At 39.8% G+C, this 12511-nt stretch overlaps 1 protein-coding gene across 3 annotated transcripts in view; it reads right to left on the minus strand.

Moving 5' to 3' along the window:
• FLCN (folliculin) overlaps nt 1-12511 on the minus strand; it is a 40623-nt gene that overhangs the window by 18298 nt on the left and 9814 nt on the right. For all 3 annotated transcript variants that reach the window (XM_072597063.1, XM_072597061.1, XM_072597062.1), the window contains 4 exons: nt 9575-9698; nt 8133-8406; nt 6839-6985; nt 2972-3193 (listed from right to left, as the gene is read on the minus strand). In XM_072597063.1, coding sequence (XP_072453164.1) covers nt 2972-3193; nt 6839-6985; nt 8133-8381 — 618 coding nt within the window. In that variant the 5' untranslated portion in view covers nt 8382-8406; nt 9575-9698. The remainder of the gene's footprint in view (nt 1-2971; nt 3194-6838; nt 6986-8132; nt 8407-9574; nt 9699-12511) is intronic.

Genomic DNA, 12511 nt, shown 5'->3' on the forward strand with positions numbered 1-12511 from the left:
GCTTAAAATAATGGAAAAGAAATAATAAAAAGTGCACAAACAGAACAAAAGAAAACTTAGAAGGAAGCGCAGAAAGGCAGGGAAGCTCTGAAAATGACATGTAGTATTAGTTAAAAAGTAAACAGTGAAACGGAGATCCGTGGTTGATACTGAATTCTCTTTTATTGCTGTGCTTTGCATGTGGAAATGTCCTTTTTTTGTCTTTTTGTATTCAAGTTCAAAATGAAGAAAGAATTTTTAAAAATTATAATGACCATGCTTGGCCCAAAATGGGAGAGATGAGAAGACCTCTTTGTACTTCTATGTAGAGGTGGGGGACCACACATGAGAAATAATGCATACAACATCCAACTTCTTCAGCATGTGTGTTAGTCTTGCGGAACCTTTTCTGTCTTCTTTTTATTCTTTATCATAGTGGACATGGGGGAAGACCATAGTGGGCAATGTAAGTGACATGAGAGCAAAAGATATCAACAAACGTGAAAAGCAAACAATGCAAAACCTCTGCTAACTCCTGTCATTGCCAGTAGCTATCATTCCATCTCTTTTCCCTCTTCCAGCTTCTCACTGAAAAAAACATCTATACGCAATGCCTTTACTTCTCTAAACCTCTGCAGTCTGGCTTCTAATGTCAACATTCATCTGAAATGACTCTCTACAAAGTTACCAACCCATCTCTGAATTGCCCAATCTAATGGCTTTTCTCAGTCACCCTTCTTGACCCCTCTGGAGTATCTGACACTGCTGACCACCTTCTCCTAGATACTCTCTTTTCTGGGTTTTCATGACAACTTCCTCCTGCTTTTCCTCCTATCTGACTGTTCTTTCTTGGCCACCTTTGCCAAATCATCCTCCTCATCATGCCTACAAGCTGGGTCTACCCCCAAGGCTATCCTGGCTGTTCTCGTCTTTCCTCCCTACACTCTTACTTGGTGACCTATCAGTTTCCATGGATTCAATGATCATTTCCACAGACATGACTGCCAGATGTGTATATGCAGCCCTAGTGCAATGTGAATGTAAGGTTAATGGTGGATGGGGGGAAGTTAAAAATCTTCCCCATCCATTAATAAGCCTCAAATACCTTTTGTTAATTTGTAATGTTGGGGCTTATTTTTTGGAAGAAGGTTGGTGTGCCAGATGAGACTCTGGGTAGCCACTAAGGAGCCCCTCTACCCCCTGGCTCTGAAAACCCAGATGTTGGAGCTTTTCTCTCTGGTAACAACGTATGTATTGTCTATTGTCAGACAGTTGGAAGCCCTGTCTGTTGATCTTTCTGTTTGTAATTTCTGCTTGTATTTTCTCTGAAGTTCAGGGTGCTGACTTTTTCCCCTGAATTAAGTGAATGACATATATGCTTGATTAAAGTAATTGCTGACCCCTCAAAAGTTGCTTTCCTTTTTACAAAAGCAGAACTAAGAACCTGTCCAGCAGGCCCTCCTGTGTATGCGGGCGTCCTTGCTCTTACACCTAGTCTCTCTCCTGACCCACACTCCTACATTACCAGCTGCTTATTGTGCACTTGGAACTGGATGTCCCAGATGCACCTCAAACCCAACATGTCCAAAACAGAATTAATTATCTACTCCCCAAATCCCACCTCTCTTCCATACATCCCTATTTCTGTCGAGGTTACCACCATCTCCCAGTCACTAAGGTTTCCAACTCTCATTCACTCCACATACCTACTTAGTTGGCAAACCCTGCTGTTTCTTTCTCCACTATATCCTACATACACACCCTTTCTACTCACACAACTAATTAGTTAATTCTAATTTACCTCTTGCTGAGACAAGTGTAAAAATGTCCTATTTGATGATCCTCCATCATGTCTTTCTCTTCCCTGACCCATATGCCCACAAAGCTACTCCAGGGAAGTTTCAGTCTGACCATCTTCTGCTTTTGTTTACTTGTTTCACTTGCATCTGACTCTCCATAACCCACATGGAGTTTTCTTGGCAGAGATACTGAAAGGGTTTGCTATTTCCTTCTCCAGTTCATTTCAGAGATTCAGAAATTGAGACAAACAAGGTTAAGTGACTTGGCCAGGGTCTCACAGCTAAGAAGTGCCTGAGGCTGGATTTGAATCAGGAAGATGAATCTTCCTGACTCCAAACTCAGTGTTCCTGACTGTGTTACTTCTACTCAACAAACTCTAGTAGTTCCCTATCACCTCTACGATCAATATGAACTCTGTCACTTGGCACTGAAAGTCCTTTACAACTTTGCCTCTTCCTAGTTGTGAAGCCTTATTACACATTTACTCCCTACCACACACTGATCCAAACTGGCCTTTTTGCTATTCCTAACACGACACTCCATTCCTTAGCCATGATTTTGCTCTGCCCTCTCCCATGAGTGAAATATACACTCTCCTTATTTCCACTGCTAGAATCCCTGGTTTCTTTTAGACTCAGTTGAAATGCCACTTTTTATAAGAGGCTTTCCTGATTCCCCACCAGTGCCTCCCACCAAGGCCGTCACGTATACTTCTATATGAGTATGCTCTCCCCTTTGATACGATACAAGCTCCCAGAGGAGAGAGAAGGTTTCACTTTTGGTTTTGTATCCCCAGAAGCCATTTGCAGGCTATTTGACTGAATACTTTTCTGTACCCCCACATAGGGCCTGAAACAGTCGTCACATTCAAATATTTGACAGATTTAGAAGCCAAAGAAAAAAGAGGTAATGAGAATGCTACTTAGTTTTCCCCAATAGCAACAGAAACCAAATACAAATTCTTTTAAAGAGAAATGATATGGTCTTCTATGTATAATAAAATAACACCTGAGGCTTCCAAAGAAAGGACCATTTTTTAATGTCTCTCAGACATCATCTTTAGCGTTAGTATTTTGACTTAGGCACACAATGAGGCATCTCCATGCCCTGCCTCCCTCAGGTTTTGGTCATGCAGTGTGTAATAGATCCTTTCCCAGACCAAATGGCATGCAGCCTCATCTTTCTAACCCACCTTCAGTGCTTTGCCCTGAAGTTCATCAATGATCCCTCGAATCTTCTCCAGCAGGAAGGGCCAAGAGTTGATGAGGTAAATCCGGTCCATCATGATAGCAATGATGCTGTACCAGCGCTGGAAACCCCGGGCCAGACTGTCTTTGATGAAAAAAGTGTGGCTGAACACAAAGCCATGTTGCTCATCCCCAAAGAAAATGGGGCCTTCACGACCAGGACAGACCTGATAGAGACCACAACTACATTTGAGCGAATTAATCCTCTTCTTGCATTATAAATACATAAAATGTAGTAATATGTTAAAAAATGATAGCCTTTCACATTTTATAAGTTGACTAAACCAAGTCATGGGCAGGAATGAAGGAAAAAACAAACAAAATGCAAATTTGGGTGATGAGCTCCAAGCCACTCTAGCAGTCCTTCACAAGCTTCTTCACAGAGCTTCCAATTTTTAATTCCACTGACTGCTAAGTCTGTTATTTTTCCCAGCCTCAGCCACTGGTTATCTGTATATAAATGCAGTTTACTCATAATCTATGTGGACTTTAGAAACTGAGAAATCCCAGCTTTCTGAAACTTTTTTTAAACAGGCACAAACTGGGAATAAAACAAAATAAGGTTGATAGGCAGCCAAAAGAGGTGCCAGAAAATTCACATTCTTTTTTCTTAAGAAAGCCTTTCAAGGTTTTACCCAAAGTCTTATTTATTTTTACTTTACATACAGTTCTAAGCAAATTTAGAAGTGTGCTTTTTTCATCCCACAACAGGTTAGAAACAATTAACCAAAAAGGCAAAGGGGGAGAAAAGAGCAAATCGCCTGCTATGGGGGCACACTAACACTTGAAGAGAGAAGAAAAAACATATTTTAAACAACTCAATATACACAAACATCTAAAAAACCCCGCTCTTCAACAGCACTTGAAAGCAACAAAGTACTAAAATTAACACATAATTATTACCTTGAATCATTAAGAAGTTAAATTTTGTTCCATATTCTTTAAGAAATCTTTCTGTGGCGGGGTAGGGGCGCACAGCCAAGATGGCAGAGTAACAGCACACACTTTCTAGAGTGCTGCCCCCAAGCCCAGTCAAATATCTGTAAAAAATGGCTCTAAACAAATTCTGGAGCTGCAGAACCCACAGAATGACAGAATGAAGCAAATCTCCAGCCCAAGACAGCCTGGAAGGTCGCTAGGAAGTATCTACAGCACCATGCAGAGGGCGGGGCACAGTCCAGCTTGGGCCGCACTGGCACAGACAGGACCTGAGCAGGCCTTGGGGAAACAATCTCTCACACCTGTGGCAGTTTCCAGACTTCAGGACCCCAAAACTCCAAGGAAAAATTGGAAGGTCAGTGGGAAAAGTCTATGGGACCAGTGTGAGCCAGTGGAGTGGTGTGGGCCCCACCCCAGGGCACCAGAAGAGGATGGAGGTGGAGGAATCTCCAGCAGCCACAGCAGCAGAAGGGGTAGAGTGAGAGAGAATGTTTCTGGAGCTCTAAGCCCACAATTTAGGCTGACAGTACACTCCCCACCCCCACTGGAAGCAGGTCTACCTTGACAAAGAGATCAAAAGTCAAGTAAATGGCTGGGGAAATGAGCAAAAACCGAAAAAAGAATCACACTATCGAATCTTACTTTGGTGACAAGGAAGACCAAAACCTGCAAACAGAAGACAACAAAGTCAAAGCTCCGTCATTCAAAGCCTCCAAGAAAAATATGAATTGGTCTCAGGCCATGGAAGAGCTCAAATCAAGTAAGAGAAGTAGAGCAAAAATTGGGAACAGAAATGCAAGAAAATCCTGAAAAACAAGTCAACTACTTGCTAAAGGAGACCCAAAAATATGCTGAAGAAAATAACACCTTTAAAAATATACTAACCCAAAGGACAAAAGAGATCCAAAAAGCCAATGAAGAGAAAAATGCCCTAAAAAGCAGAATTGGCCAGATGGAAAAGAATATCCAACAGCTCACTGAAGAAAATAATGCCTTAAAGATTAGAATGGAGCAGATAGGAGCTAATGACTTTATGAAAAAATCAAGAAATTATGAAACAAAACCAAAGGAATGAAAAAATAGCAGACAACGTGAAATATGTCACTGGAAAAACAACTGACCTGGAAAATAGATCCAGGAGAGACAATTTAGAAATTATCGAACCACCTGAAAGCCATGATCAAAAAAAGATCCTAGATATCATCTTCCAAGAAATTATCAAGGAAAACTGCCCTGATATTCTAGAACCAGAGGATAAAATAGATATTGAAAGAATCCACCAATCACCTCCTGAAAAAGATCCCAAAAGGAAAACTCCTAGGAATATTGTAGCCAAATTCCAGAACTCCCAGGTCAAGGTGAAAATATTGCAAGCAACCAGAAAGAAACAATTTGAGTATTGTGGAAATACAATCAGGATAACACAAGATCTAATAGCTTCTACATTAAAGGACAGAAGAGCTTGGAATATGATATTCCAGAAGTCAAAGGAGCTAGGATTAAAACCAAGAATCATTTACCCAGTAAAACTGAGTATAATACTATAGAGGGAAAAATGGTCATTCAATGAAATAGAGGACTTTCAAGCATTCTTGATGAAAAGACCAGAGCTGAATAGAAAATCTAATTTTCAAATAAAAGAATCAAGAGAAGCATGTAAAGGTAAACAGGAAAGAGAAATCATGAGGGACGTACTAAAGTTAAACTGTTTATATTCCTAAATGGAAAGATAATATTTGTAACTCTTGAGACTTTTCTCAGTACTAGGGTAGTTGGAGAGATTATATACATATAGACAAAGGGCACAGGGTGAGTTGAATAGGAAGGGATAATATCTAAAAAAATAAAATGAAGGGGTGAGAGAGGAATATATTGGGAGGAGAAAGGGAGAAATGGAATGGCAAGAAAGAGACAAGAAAAGGCTTTTTCAATGGAAGGGAAGAGGGAAGGGTGAAAGGGAAAAAGTGAACCTTACTCTCATCATATTTGGCTTAAGGAAGGAATAATATGTATACTCAATTTGCTATGAAACTCTGTCTTACACTACAGGAAAGTAAGGGAGAAGGGGGTAAGTGGGAGGTGGGAGGAGGGCAAATGGGAGGGCATAATTAGAAGTAAATACTTTTGAGGAGGGACAGGGTCAAAAGAGAGCATAGAATGGGAGACAGGATAGGATGGAGGGAATATAGTTAGTCTTCCACAACATGACTTCCACGGAAGTCTTTTGCATAACTACACATATATAACATATATCAAATTGCTTGCCTTCTCAGTGGGAATGGATGGGGAGGGAGGGAGGGAGAGAAGTTGGAGCTCAGTTTAAAAACAAATGTTAAAAATTGTTTTTACATACAACTAGGAAATAAGACATACAGGCAATGGGGTATAGAAATCTATCTTGTCCTCCAAGAAAATAGAAGAGATGGGGATAAGGGAAGGGAGGGGTGTGATAGAAGGGAGGGCAAATTGGGGGATGGGGTAATCAGAATGCATGGTGTGTTGGAGTAGGGGGAGGAGAGAGATGGGGAGAAAATTTGGAAATCAAAATCTTGTGGAAATGAATGTTGAAAACTAAAAATAAATAATGAGAATTTTTTTAAAAAAATCTTTCTTGGATACTTAAGAGTGGCAAACATTAACAATCTAAAAATCTAAATTATCCAGAATGACTTATTCCCACACAACCAAGACATTACTGCACTCTTTGCTCCCTTACACCTGAAAAATTTCATGCTGACAAGTTTACTTTTTCTTTCTCCAATCTACAAATACAATGGGATTTAGCAATGACCGATGCAATAAAGATGCATCATTACTTGGAGTAGAAATGACATTCTTCAACAGGTTCTCCTTTTCAGTCAGAGTGGTCTTACCTCACAACTCAGGCTTCGTACACAGGCCTGGCGAACAATACTGAAGAGTTGGGGATGATTTGGGTGCTGATGACTAACGTATTTTATTGAGGTTTCTTTATCATGGCTGATGTACCCAGGATGTCCAGCTGCAAGTGATCGACAACCCTAACACAGAAAAGAGAAAATTGATCAAAAAGCAAGAATAAAGCCATTTTCTTCCATATACAAGTCACAATAACTCATTCAAATCTTCCATAAAAGTAACTACTTATTTTGAGGATTCTTTTTATTTATACACTTCAAAATTCACAAATGCTTTATTTATAGGACTCTGTTTCATGAATGGGAAGAAAAGGGAGATACTAAGTAAGGACTCAGGGACTTTCCTAAGGTCACGAGACAAATTAATGATGGAATGGAGAATCTCTCAATTCCCCAGTCAGACCACTATGTGTTTGATATTTCAGAATAATTAGTAAGCATCTGATGCCATCTGAATCTTAGGTAAATCATTCTCAAATTTAGTTTAGGAGAGGTAAACCTGGTATGAAGGAAATTGTAGTAGAATGTGAAGAAAAAACTACAGATCTGAAAATTCTTGATCTTTATTCATTATGTAGTAGTGACCATGAGCCAAGTCCAACTTATATGTGGCAATGAGGTTTAGTGGGTGAGAATCAGGCCTGTTTTTTTTTGTTCATTAGTTTACTGTTCCCAAACAAAGTTTTCTTAGAGGGCCTCTTGCAAAGGAAACATGAGGAAAAAACATAACAAAATACAAAGTCAAGGACCTTTAAAGGGATAAGGATTGGGAGACAACTGAAACAAAATAAAACAGGAAATAATCTGCAAGATAAAAACTGGGTTAACAATTATTTTTTGGAGAAGAGGAGGTAAAGAAGAGCAACATATAATGAAAGGGAAATAACAAGGGAGCAAAAAGAAAGACATAAAATTTGTCAAGAAATATTGGCCACAGAGATGAATCACAGAGACCAAAAGTTTACGAGTTTGTTTCTAATAATGTGAAAGTTAACTTCAATCATGATCACTTTTTATTACTTGATGGGGCAGTTCTTGAAATGCATTTAATGTGTCAAAACAAAATATTAATAAAAGTTTAAAATGTTTGAGACCTTCCTAAATGTGAATTTACAAGTCATTAAGAATCATTTTCTGTCTACACAGTGCAGACTGATCTATGTAAGTCTGTAACTGATCGTAAATTCTAGTTTACTATCTAAATGGCAGAAGTGGGACATGGTCTGACCTATTAGAATGCGACAGAAACGCAGAACCTAAGGACACCCACCTCACACATGTCAGATTTCTTTGGCCCTGGGCTGCTGGATTCAGCGCTGGCTCCTTCTGCTGGGCTATGGGAGCGAATTCTACTGCTCATCTGGATGCCACCTTCCTCCTCTTCAGCCTGCTCTCCCTGCCCAGGGCTATCTCCATTTCCAGCCCCCTGGGGAAGAGGGGAGTGTAGAACTTCTGTACAGAAGAGGGTTCGAGGGCCATGGAGCTCACAAAAATGACACAGAGCAACAATAGCATTCATGGTTCTAGTCAGACTGGCAACTGTCCTGCAAACCAGAAGGGAGGAAAGAATGCACCATCAGATTATCAGTGTTCATTCAATTAAAACTTCCTTAGTACTTCACTAACAAAAACTGCTGACATTTACAGAGTGCTCTAAAGTTTGCAAAGTACTCAACACACTATACTATTGGAGCCTTAAAGTAAAACTCTTCCCCCCAACCCAAGTACTCTGTTTGAGGTCAATTCTGGGATTTTCTTCAGGGCGCAGAGCTGCTGGTGAGAAACTTCTGTCAGTGCATCTTCTCTGAAATTTAAGAGTTTCATCAAGTTGCCTAAGGAACTGAGATAATAAGGGACTTGCCCAGGTCATACAGCCACCATGTGTCACAGGTGGGTCTACAATCCAGGTCCTCTTGACTCCTGGATCAACTCTACCCACTACATGACGTTCTTTGTAAGCCATAAAACATCACACAAGTATGAGTCACGACTATGAATAAGACCTGTATCCTGACCTCTAAGAATTTAAGCTTCACTGAGGGAGAGAAGTCTTAGACACATATAATGGCTTCTAAATGCAAGCTGGATTTTTTATTACTCCAACAAACATTTACTTGATCCCTGTTAAAGGCAGCATGCTGCGAGGCACAAAGATCAGAAAGATAGAGGCCTTGCCCTCAAGTACCTTACCATCTTGTAAATTCCTTGAGGCAAAGTCCTTAAACATGAATAGGTTACAGAAGTAAAGATTAATGGGGTGGACAATCCTGCTGGAGTGAAAGGTGAATGTAAAGATAACAGTAACAAGAAAGCAGTCTGGGGAGTAAGTAGGTTAGGATAGTAGCAGGAAGAGATGAGACCAACGCCAGAGACAGTGAAGAGGAAGAATCCACAAGATTCAGAAGATTCAAATCAAGTTTTCAGTCTTTGAGACACCATTAGAAGAGATACTGATGTCAGCAGGAGAAGCTGGGGTGTGGAGAGGAGGAGTTTGATTTTGTCCAGCACTCTCATTCTACAGATGAGGAAGCAGGGTGGGATGGAATCAAGCATATGAACACAGGTAAGAGACTTCACTTAGGAGAAAGAGATTCCACTTCCTCTCACACTGAAGGACAGGAGAAGAGAAGAAGGGAAGGTTCACTCTAGAATGAAATCTGACAAGTTCCTCTTGGAATCTTTCTCCTGCTCGGTAAGGTTATCAACACCAACCTCTCTCGTCAGCAGAACAGGACTTTTGGCTCCACATAAGTCACAGTGCATGAGTTCAGTTCATTTCCAAATCATCTTGCATTGGCAAATGCACATGCCATTTAGTGGTAAGAAGCTCCACATTCTAGAGACAGGTTTAAAAAAAAAAACCAATTAATTTCCAAAGGTAAGAATTTTAAAGCCTACAGACAAGCAAATCACTCCCAGATGACTGCAGATGAAAATGCACAGAGAGAAATCCATAATAATGGGTGGGATAAGGCTGGCACCTACCACATTACTCCAACAAGTATTTACTTGACCCCTATTAAGGGCAGCATGGCCTACCTGGCCTACCACATTTTTTAGCATGCAGAATGTGATTAATGTGTTAGGTGCAGGGGTGAGGAACCTGTGGCCTCAAGGCCACATGTGGCTTTCTAAGTCCTCAAGTATGGTCCAAACTTCACAGAACAAATCCCTTGTAATAAAAGGATTTGTTCTGTAAAACTTGGACTCAGTCAAAAGGCTGCACCCAACGACCTGGAAGGTCACGTGGCCTTGAGGTCTCAGGTTATCTACCCCTGGGGCCTACAAGCAAACAATTCCTGAATGGTTCCTCTTATTCTCTAGTAGATGTAAAAGAGAAGTCAAGGGAATACTCTTCTTTCTGCCTCCTCTTCCTGAAACACAGGTGCTGCTTGGGTACCATTTACTTACAATTATCTGGGAACCACCAACTGAAGAAGGAGGGTCACCATCATTACACAAAAAGGGGATTAAATAGAATGTATCTCAAAAATGCAAAAACCATAAACTGTTCCAAAGGTAAGGTTGGCCACTGGCAGCACTGTCAAAACTGTTTCCCAGCTCCAAAGTCAAAACTAAAATTGCCCCACCCTGAAGTTAATTTAAGACAAGTACTTCTAACCAATAATATCAGCTAACAGCTAAAGTTTATATAGCGTCTTAGGGTTTGCAAAGTACTGTACTGATATTGTCACATTTGATCCTCCAAGGAACCTTGGGATGTAGGTGCTATTATTATCCCTATTTTACAAATGAAGAAAACCGAGGCAGATAGAGATTAAGCAACTTGGCCATGATTGCAATTAATAAGTGTCTAAGACTGGATTCCAAGGCCAGCGCTCTATCCACTGTACCATCCACCTACCTAATTAAGGGTAATTATTCAGGTCATGCCCAGTAGTGTCAGTGAACCTGGAGAAATGTTCTGATCACTCACACTTCTGCCTCTGCCATTTTCAATATATATCTACTACCTAAATCTTGCAAGATATTATTTATTACAATGCAATTGCTACATTTGTGGGCAGAACTCTAGACGGAGTTCTGTGCTTTTTTTCCCCTTCATCTGCTTATTTCTACCTGAAGTTAGAGAAACAAAATTTTTTTTCTTGGCTTTATCCAAAAAAGAGACTACATCTCCAAAGGCTGGCAAAGGTGAACATGACCAGCTTCGTAAATGGTATGGGTAAGTGAAACATACTGCAGATATTTCTAGAATGACAAACTGGATCTTAGAGAACATTTAGTTCAACAAACTCACTGTAGAGATAAATAACTGAAACCAGAGAAGGGAAGTTAATTAGCATGCCCCACAATTCTCCAAGATTTTTCAATGCCTTTGGTGGAGCTGGGAAGTCAGAAATTGTCATTCCCTCATTATTCCTGTTCAGCCCCTGGCTATGAAAGGCAAACCAAAACACTATCTAGAAGCAGTTTACCTCACTGTTACCTTTACTGGCAGCCAAAATATGCAGTCCTTGAAAGCCTCTTATCTACAAATTTTCTTATTTACCCATGAAGTCTGGCACGATAACTGGCAAACCAAAGAATTGTTTGTTACTATAGTAAAGATTCAAGGCCCAAATTGTGAAGAGGAAATGAAGGACCTTACATCTTAATATCTTCTACAAAAATTAAGTCCTTGAGAATCTACAGTATTTAGGATACCTGGTGCTGCCACTAAATTGGATAATCTTGGGCAAGTCACTTAACCTTCTTTCAGTGTCTTTTAGGTTTTTTTTTTTGTTTTTTGCTTTAATCTGTAAAATGAGATATGCAAAGAGTCCTTGACTAAACAAGAGATTTAAAAAGGATCCCAGGAGGTAGAATGGACAGTTTTGATTAAATATTATTAAAGTTTTTGCACAAACAAAATCAACGTGGCTAAAATTAGAGGAGAAGCAAGTAAATGTGGGGAAAGTTTTGCAGCAATTTTCTCCAATAAAGGCCTAATTTTTCAGATATGAAGGGAACTGATCCAAATTTATAAGAACAAGAGCCATTCCCCAATTGATACATGGTCAAAGGATACAAATAGGCACTTTTCAAAGAAAAGAAATCCAACCTTTCAATAGGTATTTGAAAAAATGCTCTGAATCACTAATAATGAGAGAAATGCATTGTAAAACAACAGAGGTTCCATCTCATACCTAACAAGTTTACCAGAGTTGGCCAAAAAAGAAAATGATATATGTTAGAGAGGTTGTGGCAAAACAGGTGTATTATTGCACTTTTGGTGAAACTGTGAACTAGTACTGTCATTCTAGAAATCTGCCCCCCAAAATCACTGAACTGTACATGCATTTTAACCCAGCAATAGCAATATTAGGTATAAACTCCAAAGACTTATTCACTTCTTACCTGTGGCAAACAACTGGAAACTATGTGTATGCCCATCATTTTGGGAATGGATGAATAAGCTATGGCATATGAATGTAACGGAATACTATTATGTTAAAAGAAATGATGAAGAGGATGGTTTCTCTGAAACCAGGGAAGATTTATATCAACTGATGCAGAACAAAGTGAGCAAAACCAGGAGAACAATTTTTATAACATTACTGAATAAACAAATAATTGTGAAAGACTTTAAAACTATGATCAGCACCATGACCAACCAGAGCTCCAGAGGATTTATTACAACACATG

Source organism: Notamacropus eugenii, chromosome 3, assembly GCF_028372415.1.
Source record: "Notamacropus eugenii isolate mMacEug1 chromosome 3, mMacEug1.pri_v2, whole genome shotgun sequence".
Lineage (NCBI taxonomy): Eukaryota > Metazoa > Chordata > Mammalia > Diprotodontia > Macropodidae > Notamacropus > Notamacropus eugenii.